This window comes from Carassius auratus, unplaced genomic scaffold, assembly GCF_003368295.1.
Source record: "Carassius auratus strain Wakin unplaced genomic scaffold, ASM336829v1 scaf_tig00000876, whole genome shotgun sequence".
NCBI lineage: Eukaryota > Metazoa > Chordata > Actinopteri > Cypriniformes > Cyprinidae > Carassius > Carassius auratus.
This window is the reverse complement of record NW_020523328.1, coordinates 95,941-118,606: the sequence shown is the minus strand read 5'-3', so window position 1 is coordinate 118,606 and position 22,666 is coordinate 95,941. Positions and strand designations below refer to the sequence as shown.

The following is a 22,666-nucleotide window of genomic DNA, read 5'->3' as shown; positions in this document are numbered from 1 at the left end:
TTGACTGAATCTTGCGGAGGAGCATCCATGTCAAGCTCGTTAGGATATTATATTCCTAAAGGTGAAATGTGTAATTTTTGGGATATTAAAACACCTAAACGCTCAGCTTAAAGGGATTCTAGAATCGTTTACTCATCATCATGCCATTCCAAACCTGTGACTTTCTTTATTCTGTGGAAAGGAGATGTTAAACAGAATGACAGCATCAGTTACCATTCACTGTCATTGTATGGAAAAAAGACAAATGGTGACTGAGGGTGTCTTTCATTAAACATCAAGGGCTAAATCAAGGGTTAGCATTATGATTAAAATTTCTGTACAAACTTTGCAAGACATAAAAATATAGGCAGTTGATGTTTCCATCTTTACAGGCCATAGTGTGTTGTCTATTCTGGTCTAATAATGTTCAGAGCCAGAGGAGTGTGTGTGTGTGTGGATTGGACTCTTTCCTGATATTTGTGTGTGTGTGTGTGTGTGTGTGTGTGTGTGTTTATGTTTGCACGTGTGATTTCTCTAGTTGATGTTACCAAAAAAAAAAAAGAAAGAAAGAAAGAAAAAGAAAATCAAGGATGGTCTGTGCTCTGAAAGTCTTGATTTATTTAAAGCAAGGGAACCAGCAAAGGCGTTTGGTCCAAAGATGCCTTAAGTTATTTGGAACTTAATGTTGTTGCTGCTTTATGTTTTAAAAAATAGAATTTCTGCCAAAAGATAAAATAAAAGATAAAATGCAATTTATGAAAAAAAAAAAAAGATTCTGGAAGCTTTATCCAAATTTTTAAAGGCATCACATATAATGTTTTAATGATTTAAAACTGTAATTTTAACTGAAGCAATTAAGTAATACATTTATTACATTAAATTAACTTTCAGCTTCCAACAGTACCTGCAAGCAACAATATGCTAATATATATATATGAGGAAAAAAAAATATATAAGTTACACTGGACTATAAGTCGCATTTATTTAGAACCAAGATGAAACATTACCGTCTTTAGCCGCGAGAGGGCGCTCTATGTGTTCAGTGTAGACTACAGGAGCACAGAGCAGCATAGAGCGCCCTCTCGCGGCTGTAGATGGGCTGTATCTTTTTAGACCAGCCAAACTGTGAAAAAAGTGCGACTTATAGTCCGGAAAATACGATATATATACAGATTCTGCCAAAAAAGTTATATAAAAACAATTAGTATTTTATTTAAACTTACATAAAATAAACTCATATTTGTAATAATGTATTTAGGTTTTGCAGCAGTAATGTAAAAGTGTCTATTTACATTAATATCTTAATTATTTTAACTTATTATGGTCTTGTAGCAGTAAAATTGACTGAAGTAGCTATGTAATATTTTAGCAGTAACTACGATGAAAAATGCTTATTATTGCATTTTATGATCTCTGGTTCCTAGTTAAACCGAGATAACACATTTACTGAGTTGTCACTGAGATGATGGCCATTAAAACTGGTCCATGTTCTCGTACTCCTCTCATCACATTGATATTCTTGGATATGAGGCTGAAGGCTAACTCTCCCTCTCTCTGTCAAAGCAGTACATGACATCGAAGGCCAAATGTTGTATATGAGATGCTTTGTTTACTTTTTGGAGGATAAGAGACCCCAGTAAAGTGAATTTTTATCAAAAAAATAAAATAAAATAAAAGCGCTCTTGCCTGAGGTTATGTTTTCCATGGATTTTTTTTGAGTCCTTGGCCATGCTGAACTGGCAAAAACGGGAAGAACAGTATTAGGTTCGCCTCAGCCAGTGCTGTGAGTATTGTACATGCGTGCAAAGTCTATAAAAGCATTAATGTTTGTTCACCCTTTAAAAAAATCCATGAAGAAAGTGTTGAGCACAGGCAAATTAAATTTTAATGCCCTGTTTGCAAGGAGACAACTTCTTGGTTGAGTGCTTTTGGGTTTTACAATATTAATGTATGTGACTTAAGTTCACCCATTATCACAGACAAGGAATAAGTCACAAACTTGTCATGTACCAGTCAGAATATTAATAACGTAAGTGCATTATATTATATTTTCTTGTCACACTCTCTCCTTAAACCTTCGGTGTTGGATGTTAGATAGCATTACCGTGATGCATTATTGTATCACATTCTAACATATTCATACTGATGCAAAGATAAGATGTTCTCAACCCCCTGAGCACCTGCTTCCTTAATGGTCTCCACTCTTTCTCCATCTGGTAATGATCATAAATTTCACAAAGTGGGAGAAGTGATAGTTTAACAAGGATGCTTCTGTTTCAAGCAAGTGAAATGACGTAAAAATGTCCATTCTAATGGCAGTAAAATTACCTTTATTTTATATAAATATAGAATAGAGACCATGTAAATCTTCATAAGATTTCCTAAGACTACCAGGTGAAGCAGTTTCTGTGAATGGATCGGCATGGGATTTCTTTTCAGAATAATACATTTCACATAAAGTACCACTCTTTGAAATACCTGTGCTCTTACTGACCGCAGACATCCTCTGAGGCTATTCAAGCACATTCAATTCAAGTCAATTTTATTTGTATAGCGCTTTTCACAACATATTGTTTCAAAACAGCTTTATAGAAAATTGTACCTTAAAGCCCCAATGAATTAGCCAAAAGCGACTGTGGCAAGAACAAAAAATCCATAAAATGTTTAAGAGAAAAGCTTCCTTGAGATGAACCAGACCCTGCTGGAAAAAGCCATCCTCCTCTTACAAAGCACATATTATGATAATGACAAATATTATTGTTTCGTATTATATGTAAGTGTGCTATATGTTCATTGAATAAATCTACTCACCATGGACCCCCACTGTATAGGGCGAGCGTGATTTCACCAAGTACAGCATGTTCCTTAATGAAGCATCCTCTGACATGTAAATATTATTGTAATACTAATATTAAGAGTGGAACATTACTCTGTTTCAAGGCAGATGCCAGTGAGAGTCTAACCCAGTTGTGATCTGCTCACAGCTTCCATAGTGATCGGGAAGTGGTGGTGTGAGATGGAGCCATGTCTGGAGGGAGAGGAATGCAAGACTCTACCAGATAACTCCGGCTGGATGTGCTACTCTGGAAACAAAATCAAAACCACCAGGGTAAGATTTAGAGCAACCAAAAGCATTTCTTGTGTTACTTTAGCTATTCTGTTTGATAATACAAGACTCTTGGTGATGCAGCATGTGATTGCATGATGTTAATGAGTGTGTATGTGTGTGTGTGCCCCATCTGTTTTTTTTTTTGTTGTTGTTGTTGTTTTTTTTTGCTTATTTCACTGAAATATTTTAAAAATAAAAAACCTGAATACAGCACAATAAACAAACAGCCCTCCTACACCTGAATGGCTGCAGGCAGGTGTGTTGGACGCTGGAAGTATTATAAAAATAAAAGAGCTGCACATTGCTGGATCACGCTAGAAATCCAATATTTATTCAAATAGCAGCGATTTGGACATTCAACTTCCCTCTGATTAGTCAATCAGAGTGTTCATTTCAGGTGAACAATAAGTTAATTTCTATAGCAGATGTAAAAAAAAAATCTTACATTCTATTTTTTTTTTTTTTTTTACAGAATACCCACCCTTACACATCCTTGTAGCAGATGTAATGTTACTGCAAGCTCATAACGGAGGAACTTTATGGAGGTTTCTGACATTATTCCTTCTTTCTGTCACAATTGTGATTCAGTCAAGGCATTAAATGGCTGATGGGCGTAGACAACATGGTCCATTTGTGAACTTATAATAAATTCTGATAATTCCAATCGCATTTAGTTAGCCTGCTTGATATGTTGCTGCAAATTATTCAAACGTGAAATTCATTCTCAGATTGTTTTTCGTATTACTCATCCAGCTTTATTTACTGTACTTTTTCAGGGAAACATCCAAGATGACAAGCTGAATTAAGTTTTCTCAACTCTAAACCAACAGACATGTGTTTAATGACTTGAAATGGAGTCCACTGTTCATAAATCCATCTGTCTCTGAGTAACACGGACACCAGACTTTCTGAGAAACTCTTTGTGGCCGTTGAACACTGCTGGTTTTTTAGTTGTTTTGTTTTTGTTTGACATTTGTCAAATATTTGTTTCCTCTCAATGAGTCCTGGATAATTAAACTCGTATCCCTTTGTGTGGAGTGCACTCAAACCAGCTTTACCTTGCCTGGAATAATCTTCAACTGTAATATTCTTGGATGTTCCTATGTCTCCAGAAGAACGTATTCATTCTCTTACTGTATGTAGTGAAACTGGCTTCCTGTTCATGTGGATTTTCAGAAGTGGATTGACCCTCATCAAGCAAGTTTAATTAAGACACTTTGAGCTTGGACTGTGAGTGAAATGCTGAGGAGCACATGTACATGGAATGACCCCGTTCCAGTCCAGAAATGTTCCTCCGTTTCCTGGAACATTATATCAGATTCAGAATGAATTCTGGTAGTGATACTTAAACCAAATAAGTCTTCAGCATGATTTCTGTAAAAAAATAGGTGAAGGAAATGTTTTACATAAATAAAATGAATTCAAAGCAGGTGAGAATGATGTTACAAATGTATTGGGCTTACAATAAACAATAATTTCATGTCAAAGTAATGGGTTGGGAAGTGCAAAGGAACAGTCTTGTTTGCATATTCTTGTCCGCTGTTCTGTTGATTGGTTAAAGATGCAGTTTTTATGATTATTTTTGGGCTTCAGTAATATTTTGACAAATTGAGTCATCAAGGCTTAACTGAAGGGTTCTGAGAATTTACATGTTTAATGAAAAACTAATAGACCGTCACTTTGGCTGCAGCAATATTTAAAAGTTGTGGATTTATTACTGAAGTTAACGAAGCCTGATTGAAATATGCTGGTGCATGCACATATAAAATACCATGACATTTAAATATTCTGAATCAAATTCATTTTCTGTTGTTCAAATATACCTTCATTAAAGAATACAAGACCTATTAAGAACATTCTGTATATTGGGGGATCTGGTCGTTTGAATGGACCTGAGGAAAGCAGGTGGAGGGTCTTTGAATGTGTAGGCAGGCAGTCAAAACTGAAGGACACTGTGGAAATTCTGACACCCACTGGGACATTTACCTGTCGTTTACATTCAGAAATAGTCCTTTCTGCTGGAAGCAGCTGAGGGCCAGGGCATGCACTCACTCTGAATATGTAGCTCCAGCATTTTAAGCAGGGAGCCGTGAACATAAGAGCCTCTGTGTTACTGTCGGCATGCAGAAAGGAGGCTCTTACCACAGGCTGAGTGAATACAGATCATTACATTTACAGTCCTCCACATGGGACAGCAGAGGATGAACTTTAGCCCTCACCTTCAGTGGAGCTTCAGTGGAATTTCAAACAGTTGACTACAGAATATCAGAGTGGAAAATGAACACAAGGAAATCTTAAGCAAATATCAGCATTATCTCTGACAAGCTGAGCATTTGCTAGTATATGGTTTTTGCTAAATTGAAAAAGTTATTTTGTTTTTTGAAAAGATGAAGAGGGATCACACACAGTATTATTTTTAAGAACATAAATGGAAGGAATAAGAAAATCTTATTCCAGTCTTCAACATCATTATACAATAGTTTCCGTTCTCAGATTTGATTGGCTGAGCAGTGTTCCACGAGTTCTGATACTTTTCACTTTTTGTACCACTCCACTTGTCTGTGTTTGCATGTTTAAAACATTAATTGTGCATTAATAGTGGGGAATTCACAGTGTTCCTTTCCACAGTTTGCATCATCGCAAGAGAGGCCGTCACTGAATAATTCATTCAACCAGTTTGTTAAAAATTGATTCATTCAGAAACATAACAAGTGACTGTCTTTATAAGTGAAACAATAAATCATTATTTCAACTGATTCATTAAAAACTATTGACTCATTAAATCATTTTACTCAACAAGTTTATCAAAAAGACTGATTCATTCAGGAAATGGTTGTGTCTGAATTTGCACACCCCTAGTGCTAAGGTGCTTCTTTAAAATAAGTACTTTGCAACAGTTAAAATAAAATATTATCTTTATAGTATGTGTAATCCAGACATAGGCCTTTGTCATGTTATCATTGTCATGAGACCTACTAGCATCAGTTGAATTTCTTTACTGCAATTCAAAAGCACTCATTCAGGGACACCATTGCTAGGAAATAATTTGCTTTGACTGATTTTCTTATGTTCACTGGCAGGGCACGTAACGTCTCTGTTACATATGTAATCCTTGTTCCTTGAATGAGGGAACGGAGATGTCACGTTGGTGACCAATGTATTGGGATCTCGCTTCTAAAGACCAATTTACTTTGAATGTGAATTAAATGAGCCAATGCACATTGGCATGCAATTATTGCATCCAGCAGCAACTGATCACACCGTGAGCATAAAAAAGCAGCAAGTGCAATGCAATGCTCGAGGAGGGGATGGAGGAGCTTCACAGGGTCAACAGTACGGGCACTCTGGAGTAGTTTTAGCAAGCCAACATTTTAACTGGGGCCTTTCAGTGCCACTGCCCATTTGAGTTGAGAACACAGGAGGATACCGGCTTCACATGAAGGCTATAGAACCTAGCAAACATGTTGGGGGTCACCCAGCCCGCAGCTCTACAAATATCTGTCACTGCGTGCCCATGTACATGGCCCCCCCATTTCTTTCAGCTCTGTCTCCACTGTATGTTGCCATGTTATTCTTGGCCTGCCACATTTGCATTTGCCAGGTGGTGTCCATAGCAGTGCCACTTTAGGTATCCTTTCACTGGGCATCCTAAGTACATGACCGAGCCATCTTAATCGACTTATCTTGATCTCCTGAGATATGGTATTTGATCTTGTCTTTATGTACAGATTGGTATTGGAGATGGTATTGGGCCAGTATATGTTATAGATCATTCTAAGGCAATTATTATGGAAGGCATCTATCTTGCTCATGTCTTCTTTCACTACTCTGCAACATTCAGAACCATACAAAAGCACTGATTTAATATTGCTGTTATAGAGCTTGATCTTTGTTTTGAGGCTTAGCTGTTTGGACTTCCTGATGGTTATGAGTCTGCTAAAAACTCCTCTAGCTTTAATTATTTGGGCTTTGATATTTTTGGGGGTTCTATTATCAGTGCTAATAACACTACCAAGATATGTGAAATCATTCACTAGATGTACAAGTGCAGCTGCCATATGCCCTAGGAGCCTATGAAATATTTTCAGAGAGACCGCCATTATGCCCTTGAATGAATTCAAGCAGGGCAGCACCGACCATGCATGATCCTCTGTGAGATGTACTGTCTGTTTGACCGAATACAACTCCATACTGAGAAAAGAGATCCTCTGCATCGGGGAGAGTTTGCTCTTTTCCCAGTTGACCTGAAGACCGAACAGGCTGAGGTGCTGAAGCACCCGGTCCTTGTGCTCGCACAAATGATCCTGAGACTGTGCTAGTATAAGCCAATCATCTAAATAGTTGAGGATGCGAACACCCTCCTCTCTGGTGAGAACAAGAGCTGCTTTTGTGATGACACGGTGAGACAGAGACAGCCCGAATGGCAGGACATTGAACTGATATGCATGTCTTTCGAACGCAAACCGCAGAAATGGTCTGCTGTGTGGAAGTGAGGTCGAACGCACAGACCCAAATCGGGTGATTTGTGAGCAGACCGGAGATGGGTCTGAGTGTGCAGTGCAATGCTTACCTGGTTCCACAGGTGGCAGAGAGTGTGTGAGTAGGGCCTTTGTTGATGCTGTCGAACTGCCTGCTTCTGCCGGTTGGTGAAGGACAAGAATGAGAGAGGTCCGGTGTTGGGCCGTCCGCAAATCTCTTTCCAGGAACCCAGAGAAAGATAAAACTGCTCTTTTGTCAAGAATTTAGGTAAAGCGAACAGAAAGATTCTCCACCTGGCCCTCTTCTGGGTGAAGGAGTGGTGCGTTCACCATCTGCTGAAAAGCAGATCCTTCGATCTCCTGAAGAGCAGTTCCCTCCACCTACGCCCAGCTCCAAAACACTGCTTGGCTGGAGGCTGCTGCAGATGCTGTGTGGGAGTGGGGGAGGATTCAGGGGGCCACCTTTAGTGACTGGGGCGCTGCGGCCAGTGGACAGGGGGAGGCAGCAGCTACCCACCGAGGCAGGATCGCCTCCATCTGCTTTTGTGCAGCCGAGAACTGCTGGGCAAAGCTCTTGACCGTGTTGCCAAAGAAGCCGGTCTGGGACACAGGGGCGTTGATTAACCATAGCTTGTTGGTGTCCCTCATGTCTGCCAGACACAGCCAGAGATGGCATTCCTGGACGACAAGCATGGACATTGCATGACCTAGGGAACTCGTGGTGACCTTTGTCGCTTTGAGAGTGAGGTCAGTGGCAGTTCAGAGCTCTTTCAGAACTGCTGAATCGGGACCACCCTCATGCAGGTACTTCAGTGCCTTGGTCTGGTGCACCTGCAGTAACTCCATAGGATGTAAGGCAGAAGCAGCTTCCCCGTAAGCCGCATAAGCACTGCTGGTTAGACCAGATGAATGCCTACAGGCCTGGGAATGGAGCAATGGGTCTCCCCACCAGAAGGAGGTGGACTTAGGACACAATTGGATCTCTACTGACCATTCCACCAGGGGATCGCTGAATACCCCTTTGCTGCACCTCATTCGAGTAGAGTTTCCACTTCTTGGCAGCCTGGGAAAGCATAGTATAGCATAGCATATTAAAGTGCATAACCCATTCGACTCGGAACGACCACCGCTAAAGCAGGGTGTACCGCCAACACCAGAAGCTTCCAAGAGCGTGTTGAACTCGTAGTCACTTGAAGACACTGGATGAGCAGAATAATGTTATTGCTTAGCTCCAAAGCGAAAAGCTGGTATGCATTGCACCTGCTGCCTTTTTATGCTCAAGCTGTGACCAGCTGCAGATTGATGCAATAATTGCATGACAATGTGCATTGGTTCATTTAGTTTACGCTCGAAGGGAGATCCCAATTCGTCAGTCACTGACATGATGTCAATAGTGACCAACTAAAAGGAAACTGACAATACTGTTTCTAATATTCATGTTTCTTGTTTACTGAACTGTATAAAAGCAATATCTCCCACTGCAGCCTTGTGCATATGGATGAATCACAGCCCTTCTGACTGTGTGATATTGCTTCATTATAAAATGCCTACCAATTTTTCTGATTTCTATCCACTGAAACTGGACATTTTGCCACATAAGTTAGCTATTAAATCATCAAAACTCACAAACAAGTGATTTCTTCTGTAATTTAATCACCTGCATATTGGTAGTTGACAACGTGTCGATATGGATCTTTTGAATCAGTCATCATTTTATAAGGGAAAGTGTATATGTAGGTCACAATTTCTTACAAAACATTTTTGCCTCTATTAGTTTATGTGAAATTGTTAAATATTAAATACAGTTGAAACAGTCTGTCAGTAATATGAGCTCACGAAAACAGCATTCATAATAATTATAACAGAAAATAAAAGTAATTACAATAGAAAAAGCAGTTAAACACAGTTGGGAAAGTGTAGCATGTCACACCACAGGACATTCACTTTCCTGTAGTGTTTCATGCCAATTACCCATAAACTTTTTTCACTGGATTTCCACATCCTTTTACCACTTCTAACCTACAGGGGTTTTTCGGGGGGAAGTGGGGGTGGGGATGGAGGAGGGAGAGAAAGGTATTCATATGCACTGTGAGTTTTTCAAAAGAAAAGTGTTGGAAAAAACATATCACACATGCTGATGGTTGCTTGTTGAGCTCTTTGAGGTCCAGCAAATGAGGCTATTAAGAATTCAAAGCAGTTTCTGACACAATGAAGCCGCTGGAGCTTTGAAGGATAAAAGCAGGGATGTCCTCCTCACTACCACAGAGTTAACTGCACTGATATTTGCTCAGAGAGACAATTCAAGGTCTGGAAAGTCTGAAACACTCCTGTGAGGCTCTCTGTCTGCTCTGCAAGTCTCAATGTCATTACAAAAAGTCATTTATATAACACTTTAAAAGGACAGCAAATGAGATTGCAAATTGGATCCTTTTGAAAATAACTACCTGGTATTTTTTTCTACGAAGGATTCAAAAGAAATACAGGAAGCACTAACTGAAATTCTCATGTATGAAATGAAATGATCTTAAAAAGGATAGTTTTATTAATAGAGGACTCATTTGTTTGCCAGAAACAATGGTTTGATGTTAAAAACATCCTAATGATAAATTTGTTTATTACAAACATGCAGATTTTCACTTCACAAGATGTTAATTTATGGACTGGAGTCGTGTGGATTACTTGTGGATTATTGTGGTGGTTTTATCAGCTCTTGTTCTGACGGCACCCATTCACTGCAGTGTCCATTGGTGATGTAAGGCAAATTTCTCCAAATCTGTTCAGATTAAGAAACAAATTTATAATCTTGGCCTGAGGGTGAGTAAATTTTCACATTTAAAGTTTTGGATGAACTTTTTTTTATCATTATTACAAGGTCAACAATGTAAGTGTCTGCTTTCTTGTGTTTAACTGCAGCATGAGCGCTGATAACAACATGAGTGCCCATGTTTTTGATGGTAAAGTCTCTCTTTTTGACTCTGATTTATCTTGACATCAGGAGATTCTTACACAACCCTGCTCTCAATCACAATTATTAATGGCCAGCAGAGAGTCAGGAGCTGTTGACATATGTACCGTTTGGAAATGTGCATGCAAGCAGAATTTAAACTTCACCAGAATCACTACTTCTGAGTATTTCCAAATCAAGTAATGGCTGACACTGAATAATAATAATATAAAAATTATAGATTTCCAAATTTAAGACATGTTTAAGGCATGCACAAATGCTCACATTTCAAATCTCACAGTTGTCTGAGTTGGTTTTTAAAATGCCAGCCATCATTGTTCTTTTTTAATCATGGTTCCTGAAGATCAGAGCAGCACAGGCTGTGATGATAGACTATGCAAACCCAAGACTTGCTCTCACCTTTCATTTTCACCTTCTCGCGTCACTTAATTCACAGCCTCCTTTCACAGCCAGTTACACAAACAAGACAGGTATCTCTCAAATGCAAGCATGCATACACTAAAACACTTGATCAGAAGGAGCAGCCAAAAAAAGGAAATCACCCAAAAGCATCCTAGACAGCTCATTATAGAGTCTGAGTAGTTCTTCACAAAACACAAAAATAGTTAAGGTCTGCACAATTTTAAGGTAATGGTGAAATAAATAAATAAATAAATAAACAAACAAAAACATGTTCAATGAGGTTAAAACACCACAAGCTTTTTTTCAATAAGATGATTTTTTTCTTCTTCTTGTGCATGGGGTTTGGTTTAGTGTTGTAATTATTGGTTCAAGTAACCAACCAAAAATTGTTCAATACAATTAGTTTTTATCAAATTAAAATGTATATAGCGCTCCAAAAACATTTAACGCTTTAAAATAATAAGCACACTCCAACTCAAAGCCACATGCAAAAGAACATTCCCTCACAATAAGAACATCCCAGATATGAACCAAAACAAGACAGTTTAATAAAAATAATCCGTTTTGTCATTGCTCTATACGTCAATAAGAGTGCGTTTTATGATTAATGTGCATGTAAAAACATACTAAATAAAATACATTTCTGGACTTTGACTCAATCCATGTATGGAAACTCAGACACATCTTTCTAAATCAGACAAAAAGAAAAATCCCAAAACAGACGGAGCGCATTATTGTTCAATTATTTATAAACACCTTTACAGTTAGTTAATTTCCTGACTGGACAATTCTCAACTTAGAAGTTCTCCAATTCTCTAAATCTATGCTATAACCTACTTGCAGGTAATTGTAAACTACATTCAGTTTACAATTAAAAGAATAGCGATTTAGTTTGTAATTTACATTTACATTTACATTTAATCATTTAGCAGACTCTTTTATCCAAAGCGACTTACAACTGAGAACAATAGAAGCAGTCAGGTCAACAAGAGAACAACAACAGAATACAAGTGCCATGACAAGTCTCAGTTAGTCTAGAATAGAACGCATAGCCAGGTATATATAATTTTTTTTTTTTTTTATTAAATGAAAAAGACAAGAAAAGGAAAAGTTCTGGTGTTAGTAGGTTAAGTGCAGGCGAAAAAGATGAGTCTTTAGATGTTTCTTGAAAATGAGTAAAGCTGTACGAATTGAGATTGGGAGGTCATTCCACCAGCTGGGCAATGTCCAGGAAATTGAATTAAAAGAAAATGTACTTAGCCTCAGGTTATCCAAGATGCAGACGAATTTGTTTTATGTTCCTAGAAGATTTGGAAAAATTTAGCCAAAAAAAAAAAAAAAAAAAAGTAATTCTCTTCTTAGTATTTTCACCAAAAAAAAAAAAAAAACAATTAGTGTGACCACCCTCTGCGTTTAAAACAGCTTTTGTCCTTGGTACACTTGGGCATTGTTTTACAGGTAGCTTTGTAAGTATGTTTCTTCAAATGTCTCAGAGACCTCAGATCTCTGTGTGGATCTCAATGGATTATTACAATTAATGGCAAAGGGAATGTTGGGCAATGTAAACTGATATTTCCTATCTGACACATACAGCAAAAAAAAAAAAAAAAAAATTGTTGAAAGTGTTGGTGGTGAAAATACAATTGGCCTAAGACTATATGTATGTTAGTTGTGATTAATAGCATCCAAAATAAAAGTTTATAGTGTATATGTGCTGTGTATATTTATTATATAAATACGCATGTATATATTTCTGAAAAATGGGTTGTCTATATATTAAATATATTTCACATTTCAAGCCTCTCCTTGAACTGTCACCTTATCGTGGTGGAGAGGTTTGAGTACCCGAATGATCCTGGGAGCTATGTTGTCTGGGGCTATATGCTCCTGGTAGGGTCTCCCAAGGCAAACAGGTCCTTGGTGACGGGCCAGACTAAGAACAGTTCATAAAACCCCTTATGGCGAAATTAAAATCAAGGACCGTGACGTCGCCCGGCATGGCGCAGCCGGGGCCCCACCCTGGAGCCAGGCCCGGGGTTGGGGCTCGTATGCGAGCGCCTGGTGGCCGGGCCTTCCCCCATGGGGTCCGGCCGGGCTTAGCCCGAAGGAGTGACGTGGGGCCGCCCTCCTGTGGGCTCACCACCTGCAGGAGGGAGCGTAAGGGGCCGGTGCATAGAGGATCGGGCGACAGTCGAAGGCGAGACCCCCGACGACCCGATCTCTGGACACGGAATCTGGCTTTAGGGACGTGGAATGTCACCTCGTTGGCGGGGAAGGAGCCTGAGCTTGTGCGGGAGGTCGAGAGGTACCGACTAGAGATAGTCGGGCTCACCTCAACGCACAGCTTGGGCTCTGGAACCACACTTCTTGAGAGAGGCTGGACTCTCTACCACTCTGGAGTTGCCCATGGTGAGAGGCGGAGGGCTGGAGTGGGTTTGCTAATAGCCCCCCAGCTCAGCCGCCATGTGTTGGAGTTTACCCCGGTGAACGAGAGGGTCGCTTCCCTGCGCCTTCGAGTCGGGGATAGGTCTCTCACTGTCGTTTGTGCCTACGGGCCGAACGGCAGTGCGGACTACCCGGCCTTCTTGGAGTCTCTGGGAGGGGTGCTGGAAAGTGCTCCGACTGGAGACTCCGTTGTTCTACTGGGGGACTTCAACGCTCACGTGGGGAGTGACAGTGACACCTGGAGGGGCGTGATTGGGAGGAACGGCCCCCCTGACCTGAATCTGAGCGGTGTTCTGTTATTGGATTTCTGTGCTAACCACGGTTTGTCCATAACGAACACCATGTTCAAGCATAAGGGTGCCCACCAGTGCACGTGGCACCAGGACACCCTTGGCCGGAGGTCGATGATCGACTTTGTGGTCGTGTCATCAGACCTTCGGCCATATGTCTTGGACACTCGGGTGAAGAGAGGGGCGGAGCTGTCAACTGATCACCACCTGGTGGTGAGTTGGATCCCATGGCGGGGGAGGAAGCTGGACAGACTCGGCAGACCCAAACGTACTGTGAGGGTCTGTTGGGAACGTTTGGCCGAGCCCCCTGTCAGAGAGATCTTCAACTCCCACCTCCGGCAGAGCTTCGACCGGATCCCGAGGGAGTCTGGAGATATTGAGTCCGAGTGGACCATGTTCTCCACCTCCATTGTCGCTGCGGCTGCTCGGAGCTGTGGCCGTAAGGTCTCCGGTGCCTGTCGAGGCGGCAATCCCCGAACCCGGTGGTGGACACCGGAAGTAAGGGATGCTGTCAAGCTGAAGAAGGAGTCCTATCGGGCCTGGATGGCTTGTGGGACTCCGGAGGCAGCTGACAGGTACCGGCAGGCCAAGCGGACTGCAGCCCGGGTAGTCGTGGAGGCAAAAACTCGGGCCTGGGAGGAGTTCGGTGAGGCCATGGAGAAGGACTATCGGTTGGCCTCGAAGAGATTCTGGCAAACTGTTCGACGCCTCAGGAGGGGGAAGCAGTGCCCTACCAACACTGTTTACAGTAGAGATGGGCACCTGTTGACCTCAACTGGGGATATCGTCGGGCGGTGGAAGGAATACTTCGAGGATCTTCTCAATCCCACCGACTTGTGTTCCGTTGAGGAAGCAGTGGCTGGGGACTCGGAGGGGCACTCGTCCATCACCCGGGCTGAAGTCATCGAGGTAGTTAAAAAGCTCCTCGGTGGCAAGGCACCGGGGGTGGACGAGATCCGCCCCGAGTACCTCAAGTCTCTGGATGTTGTGGGGCTGTCTTGGCTGGCACGCCTCTGCAACATCGCATGGCGGTTGGGGACAGTACCTCTGGACTGGCAGACCGGGGTGGTGGTCCCTCTTTTCAAGAAGGGGGACCGGAGAGTGTGTTCCAACTATAGGGGGATCACACTTCTCAGCCTCCCTGGAAAAGTCTATGCCAGGGTACTGGAGAGGAGAATTCGGCCGATAGTGGAACCTCGGATCCAGGAGGAACAGTGTGGTTTTCGTCCCGGTCGTGGAACACTGGACCAGCTCTATACCCTTTCCAGGGTGCTGGAGGGTTCATGGGAGTTTGCCCAACCAGTCCACATGTGTTTTGTGGACTTGGAGAAGGCATTCGACCGTGTTCCTCGCGACATCCTGTGGAGGGTGCTCCGGGAGTATGGGGTCGGCGGCTCCCTACTTAGGGCTGTTCGGTCCCTGTACGACCGGAGCAAGAGCTTGGTTCGCATTGCCGGCAGTAAGTCAGACCTGTTCCCGGTGCATGTTGGACTCCGGCAGGGCTGCCCTTTGTCACCGGTTCTGTTCATAATTTTTATGGACAGAATTTCTAGGCGCAGCCAAGGGCCGGAGAGTGTCCGGTTTGGGGACCATACGATTTCGTCGCTGCTTTTTGCGGATGATGTTGTCGTGTTGGCATCCTCAGACCAGGACCTTCAGTGTGCATTGGGACGGTTTGCAGCCGAGTGTGAATCGGCTGGGATGAGAATCAGCACCTCCAAGTCCGAGGCCATGGTTCTCAGTCGGAAAAGGGTGGATTGCCCACTTCAGGTTGGTGGAGAGTTCCTGCCTCAAGTGGAGGAGTTCAGGTATCTTGGAGTCTTGTTCACGAGTGAGGGAAGGATGGAACGTGAGATTGACAGACGGATCGGTGCAGCTTCTGCAGTAATGCGGTCGCTGTACCGGTCTGTCGTGGTGAAGAAGGAGCTGAGCTGTAAGGCAAAGCTCTCGATTTACCGGTCAATCTACGTTCCTACTCTCACCTATGGTCATGAGCTGTGGGTCATGACCGAAAGGACAAGATCCCGGATACAGGCGGCCGAAATGAGCTTTCTCCGTCGGGTGGCTGGGCGCTCCCTTAGAGATAGGGTGAGAAGCTCGGTCACTCGGGAGGAGCTCAGAGTAGAGCCGTTGCTCCTCCACATCGAGAGGAGCCAGCTGAGGTGGCTCGGGCATCTATTTCGGATGCCTCCTGGACGCCTTCCCAGGGAGGTGTTCCAGGCACGTCTCACCGGGAGGAGGCCCCGGGGAAGACCTAGGACACGCTGGAGGGACTATGTCTCCCGGCTGGCCTGGGAACGCCTCGGGGTCCCCCCGGAAGAGCTGGAGGAAGTGGCTAGGGAGAGGGAAGTCTGGGCGTCTCTGCTTAGACTGTTGCCCCCGCGACCCGGCCCCGGATAAGCGGAAGATGATGGATGGATGGATGGATATATTTCTAATATAAATTATATGAATATAAATATAGATGTTTTCAAGATATATGTTTATATATTATGCATACATCATGCAGAACATTTATTTTGGATGTGATTAATCGCAATGAATTGTTTGAGAGCACTACAGTATATATATATATATACTGCAAAAATGAAAAATCTTTGGAGATGTTTTGGACCCACATCCATTCCCTTTTATTTTCTCCTCCTTAAAGACGGATCCACCTGAGCCCGGTAATGGTAGATTGCTGGTCTAAAATAGTTCATAATTTGAATTTTTTATTTCCCACAGAGCCAAACAATTTTCTCTGTCTTCCTCCGCTCACTGCTGGATGTAATAAGATGCTGGCATAGCGTGTTGGCATGAGTTCCTCATTTCCTTATTTTATAGTATGTGAACAATGGAACATTGAGTTATTCAACTGCACTCTTTATTATTAACAATGCCATGCAAACAGAAGAGTGTGAATGCATAACTCAAGAACCCCACTATTAAGTTCATTATGGACGTCAACATCGTTTAAATTCAAGCAGGTATCCACTGTCCTCAGTTCTTCTGAAACACTACAGGAGAAAGCTGGCCCTCCCCAGGGGACTGATGCCAGGCACGGCATGCATAAGTAATGCCCTGTTTTCTGAATCTCCACACAGAACAATTACTCTCTCCAGAAGAGTACTGTGTCATTAAAATTGAAATGTGTTTATTTTGAAATACATTCAAATTCATCTTCCCTCTTGCCACTTAAACTGTCAGGTATAATTTTATGGGCACTGCAGAGTGAAAATATGAAAAAATACCCTCATGGTTAAATAACGATAGAGAGAGGCACCTCAATAATGAATGTTCATTCATTAGCACTTGAAAAAATCTCAGTGTTTTACATTTGGAACCACCAAATTAATTCCTGCGAATTGTCATGCGTCTTAATGATCCTCATGATAAATCATTCAAAATAGTCAGCGGTGACCCGGGTGTGAATTAATAACAGACTGGAACCTGCAGTGATCCCAAACACGTGTTTGTGTAAGCAAACTGATACATAAATTCACTGTTTTTATAGTCATAATTTGAAGATGAGCCCCCTACTTCCCCAAACCTGGAAAAAAAAAGGAATCAAAATTTTAATAAGCTCTAATATGATAATGACCTACAACTCAGGAGCACATGGGCTCCTGCATAGTCTGGTTCTCCATCTGTCTTTCCTCACACATCCAGATAAACACACACACACACACACACTCTCACACTCCTCTGTTCTATTTCCATATCAAACAGGGCTTGTTTTGCTCCAAACTTCCATGTTTACTTGCCTCCACTTGCAGGTGGTATGTCAAGTCAGTCAGACGAAAATGAAGAGACAGACAGTGTTTGTGTGTTGGAAGGAGCTTTATTTTAATATTTGTCTAAATCAGAACCCCAGAAGAAGTTTTGCTGTGCAAAAACAACATCAGAGTTAACTTGGTTACAATTTGGGGAACAACAGATTTTTGCATTATGATGCAACATGGTTTAATCGATATAAAACAAAACATACCTGTGACTTCCAAAGATATTTAAAGGCATAGCTCTCTCAAAAAGCAACAATTTCTCCCTCTTGTGTCCTTCAACACCTGTACGACTTTTTGTCTTTTTCTGTAAAACATCTTATTATTTTCGATGCTAAAAACGTAATTTTTTTATGGAAACTGTGATACTTTTTTTTCAGAATTCTGGACGAATAGTGTAAAAAACAGCATTTATTTGAACTAGAAATATATTGTGAAGCCGGAGCCTTGCATCGTTTTAACTCTTTTCACAGTCTTAGTTCACAGTTCGCACGTTTCTGCTCGAGCATGCAGTTTTGTTGACATTTGCAGGTCTGATTTTAAAATATGCTCGCGTGAAATTATGAGTTGTCATCACATGTCCACAGAAGTGTTGCTTTACCTCGTGACCTAAGCGGGGGAGAAGAGCGAAGATGCACTTTAGGTGATATTCCACATGACAGGTAGAGCTAGCAATGAATAAATAGATGAAAACTGATGCTTTTGCAGTCTAAACAAGCATCACTGCTGGGAAAATCAGCCGAAGACATCTGGCGATATACGTGTGGTCTCTTCTAAGAGCAGACTCCCTCCATAGACAGACCTTACAACTCACCTTAGTAGTTTTGATTTTGTTCCCAGAGCTGCAGGACCAGCCGGTGAGGTCAGGCAACACTTTACACTCTTCACCATTTAAGCAGGGCTCCATTTGACACCACCACTTCATCCGCACGATAGACGCTGACAGGGAATGAAAAAGAAAAGTGAAAGAAAGGAACAACATAGTGCCATCAAGAAAGTATATATATATATATTGACTCTAAACTACATTGATCTATTCCAGAGATCAGTGTACAAAGAATGTACGAATAAAATCACAAATAACCACATTGGATTAAAACACACTGAAATGGTGAGTTTTCACCTGCTCAGAGGCATACAAAAAAAATGACCATATCATCACACCTACATAAACTCACTGCCCAGCTCTCAGATGCACACAAACCCACACTCAAGCCCACACAGAAAGAAGAACATGCATGCTAAAATACACAAAAAGGCACAAGTTATGGCTGATTAATGCTCCATGCTGATAAAACCTCCTGATAGAACAGCATATGTTGGATTTTGGACACAGTCATAGCATGGGTCCCTTAACCTGTAAGATCTGTGCCGGTCATTCAGCTTCATCATAAAGACAGGGCTGGTCTGAAAAATCATGCTAGTCTTTTCAGCAAGGTATTCAGGGACAGATCCATACAGAGTCAGCAGCTTCTTTTGTAAAAAGGTAATATCCTGCTTAACACAATACATGTGCAGCCCAGGCACAAGAATACAGTAATGCTATTGAAGATATGAGAAAATATATGAAAGTGAATGTGGTATTACATCTGGATTTTTCTTTCAAAACTTTTTTTCTTGAGATTTTATCTATTGAATTATAAAGAATTTGAATCGAATGATTCGGCGTTATCATTTTCCCAATCTAAATCCAAGTGCTAGAGAATCTTCCCTGATAGCACGAGCGAAATCAAACTCAAGTGGCCTGTGTGCAAAAAAAAAGGCATTATATAGGGTATATTAATGAGGAAAATTGTTTATATGACTTATAATCATAATCATATGACCATAATCAGTCATCTGCCAATTTTGGACATTTAAAGGTACACTGATATTCAGTTGTAAAAGCTCATCATCTAACAGCTACTTAAAGTTAATCTTTAAAAACAGAACACTGTTCAAAGTAATCTTTATCAAAATTACTTTAAATAGAATGTTAGGATGTCTAAATTGATGTGGTGTATAAAATGACTGAGTTTAATTTTTAGTTTTATATTTCTTTTATATTTTTTTTTAGAAAAAATACTATAGAATTTTAATATCTACCATTTATTGGTTAATTAATTATTTGTTTACTGTATCAGCCAGAATATAGATACCTCCAGCAAAAAAAAAAAACACAGTCTGTGGCAGTAAATCCCAAGAAATATCTGTTGATTGAAAAGTGGGCAAACTGGCAGAGCAGGGTTAGATTCCCACCTCGAAGCCTGGGCTAAATTTAAATAGAGTGACAGCTTGAGAAAGCCACTGTTTTTTGTTGCTTGAGTTTTAAATCAAATGGATCCCTGAAGTCCAACCTGTTTCTGAAACTAAAATAGAGCCAACGGGAGTTTGGAAACCATCAAATGTAGCCAGGGTTATTAACAGGGTTTTAATTTTAATAAAAACTGTATAGACATATAAAAAAAGAGTTAACAAACCTTTTAAAAAAGTCAGAAAATACATAAATAAAATTCTAAAATTCTAATTCAAAATATAGAAATGTTCTTCCACATAGAAGTAGTTTGTTTTGAACAATATAACAGTTATGGAATGCACTGAGACCTACTGGTGTAGGAGCAGCATTACAAAAATGAATATAAAAAGCTGTGACCATGGAGAGTGGACATACCATCAACACATGAAGGTTGGGCATGGGTGGTCCCAGCAACCTGTCCAGGGAAACATGAGCATTTGACCGTCTGAGACCTCTCCTCTATTTTATTCTTATTACAGCAACGATGAGCTGCCACCACTTCACAGGTTCCCGGCTTAACTTCAGACCGGCCTTAGATTGACAGAAAGACAGTTCAAGACATTTCATGCAGAATGTTTGTCATATTGTGTGCTAACACATCTTGAAATTTTAAATAGTGAAAAAGGCACAGGCAGTATTATTTCTAGTATTCTGGCGCCCTCACATGGACATACACAAAACTACAATTAGTCTATGCTGCTGAGCTTCTAATCCAGTGGCTTCGCATAAAGCACAGGGAAAAAATGTAAATATACAAAATTAAACCTTTCAGCAAGTTCAGTTTCTGAATTTTGGTTGATTTGACACAGAGTGATGGAGTATATATATAAATACATATTATTTGAGCTTTTAAGTATGTAAATAAACACTTTCAATCTACCAAACACCTCATGGCCAAATGACTGAATGAATTATAATGGGTGGCAAATGGTTCTTTAGCTGTTATTAGCAGTGGTCTGACTATGTTCCCAGAGGGGCCATATAACTGTGTGTCCAGTGTGTTTAATTAGACCCGAGGGGAAAGACAAAAAGGGGAGAGAGAAAGAGAGAGAGAGAGAGATGTTGCAGGGGCTTAGCTCACCCGTTTGGCCTCGAGAGCTTTGGTTGCTGCTGGACACTGACTGAGAGCACAGAAGCCACACACACACACACACAAGAAGAAGAGCCCCTGGTTTCCACTTGACTTTATTCCTGTAGATAAGTTCCATGCAGGTTTCTCTTTTGAAAGACATGCTTGCATTTTCCTGTAAGGAAAAAACAGTGTTTTTTGTCTTGATTATTATTTTAATACTTTTAAATAATGCATGCATCAAGTGTAATTACAAAAGCCTATTTCTATTGCATATTTAAAAATAACAGAATGTGACCAAAGGTTGCAGCAAAAATACCAAGGGATTTTCATATTATGACACATTTAACATTCACTTCATCTTACTAACCATGGTAATTGCTCTGTCTCAAACTGGTAGATCTGAAGAGGATACCTGAATCTAGTATGGCACTTCACTTAATGTTCTGTCATCTGCGAGCCATCAAATGCAAAAGAGTGTCTGAAGTTCAACTGCATCATCCTTGTTATTATCTTTGCAAGGCCTAGAAAGAAACAAAAAAAAAAAAAAAAAAAAAAAAAGTGAGGGAAATACAACATTGTTAGCGATTAGTGTCAGTATTAGTGTCAAGTCCCCAGAGTTAATCTGATCTTTCATCTGATCTGTAGCCCTGCTGTGACTAGTGAGCTCAGAGGTGACTGCTCTCATCTGACTGTCTTTAAACACAAGCTTTTATATAGTACCTGATCTGACTATGGAAAACTGATACCTGTGCTCTTCCATATCATCCAGGAAAGATAATAACAAAAAAAAAAAATTGTCAGAACAACATTTTTAATGTTCAGGATATTCACACATTTTCCAACTTCTCAATAAACTCTAAAGCATGTCTAGATCTTCTACGGTCTAGATCCACTTGCTTACCAGCTCATCGTGACAATTGACAGGATGTGAAATCAATATGTAAACAAAAACAAACAAACCAAATATAAACATAGACCAAAACATGACGTTAATTAGGAAGACGATATTTTAGAATAAACTAATCAGGTTTCGTTTTAATTCGGTTTTAAACTCCCCCTTTTTCACCCTGAAGAGTGAATAATAAAAAGTAATAGGTTTACAGTGTATTTGTTGATGAGGAAGCCTATTGTAAAATTAAAGTAAAAAACATTTCAGAGGTTAAGGGAGAAACATTATTAACGACTGCAAACCAATACTGAAAACAACGTATAAAATCTGCTGCTCGAATGACTGGTATAGTAATTTACAGACACTTCCCGACTCCCAAAAGACAGAAAAATGTGATAAATTGTGACAATATTAGCTGATTCGTGTCCATCTTCCCGTCTCAAGAGTGTGTTGTCTTCGAAATATATTTCTCTTCACTGATGTTTATATGACGAAAAATGCAAACGATTAACATTATTTAACTAAAATGCGATACTTGCCCGCGGTTTTCATTTGCTAGATAACTTTTGATTTTTACAAGTAATCTCGGACGTAATGCGCACTCCGCGTACTTCATAATTTATTATCATGTACACAAGGTGTATGAGCATAATTTTGTTTAGAATTGCCTTACCTGTATTTCTTCAGGAAAACGTGTCCCTCCTCTTCATGTAGTACTTCAGCACTGGTTGACTGGAAAACGCTTCCTGCATGCGTCAGTATCAAACTTAATCAAGAGACCATCTGTTCAATCAGATCTTCTCTATTACTACTCTAAAGGCGATTACTTGTGTTAGTAAAGTGGTAGACAGGGATATTTAATAGCACGAGCTCATGACAAGAATAAACTATTATGTTTATTCTTTACCACCATAACATTTCCATATAGGGTTTATAATAACAATACATTGTGATTTAACCTAAGTCCAATTTAAATATCTTTTTAGATATTCAAAATGTCT

At 40.6% G+C, this 22,666-nt stretch overlaps 2 protein-coding genes across 5 annotated transcripts in view; one reads left to right on the top strand and one right to left on the bottom strand.

Annotated features, from left to right (window-relative positions):
• The window catches only part of LOC113069103 (protein FAM19A1-like), a 39,067-nt gene extending 34,552 nt beyond the window's left edge, over positions 1 to 4,515 (top strand). For 2 of the 3 annotated variants that reach the window (XM_026242083.1, XM_026242081.1), the window contains exons 4-5: positions 2,964 to 3,088; positions 3,865 to 4,515. In XM_026242083.1, the coding sequence (XP_026097868.1) occupies positions 2,964 to 3,088; positions 3,865 to 3,894 (155 nt within the window). In that variant the 3' untranslated portion in view covers positions 3,895 to 4,515. Of the gene's footprint in view, positions 1 to 2,963; positions 3,089 to 3,560; positions 3,634 to 3,864 lie in introns of all 3 variants that reach the window. The other variant, XM_026242082.1, reaches the window with a different exon arrangement.
• Positions 4,516 to 17,971: 13,456 nt separating this feature from the next.
• On the bottom strand, positions 17,972 to 22,519 carry LOC113069102 (protein FAM19A4-like). Of its 2 annotated transcripts, XM_026242080.1 has the most exons (6): positions 22,339 to 22,519; positions 21,144 to 21,297; positions 20,786 to 20,948; positions 20,080 to 20,235; positions 18,244 to 18,368; positions 17,972 to 18,038 (listed from the first exon to the last, which is right to left on the bottom strand). In XM_026242080.1, the coding sequence occupies exons 2-6, from the start codon at positions 21,144 to 21,146 to the stop codon at positions 18,027 to 18,029; spliced, it is 459 nt and encodes a 152-aa protein (XP_026097865.1). In that variant the 5' UTR covers positions 21,147 to 21,297; positions 22,339 to 22,519; the 3' UTR covers positions 17,972 to 18,026. The 2 variants fall into 2 exon arrangements, with proteins under 2 accessions (XP_026097865.1, XP_026097864.1); XM_026242079.1 differs by lacking the exons at positions 17,972 to 18,038; positions 22,339 to 22,519 and having other exon boundaries at positions 18,053 to 18,368; positions 21,144 to 21,308.
• Positions 22,520 to 22,666: the final 147 nt, after the last annotated feature.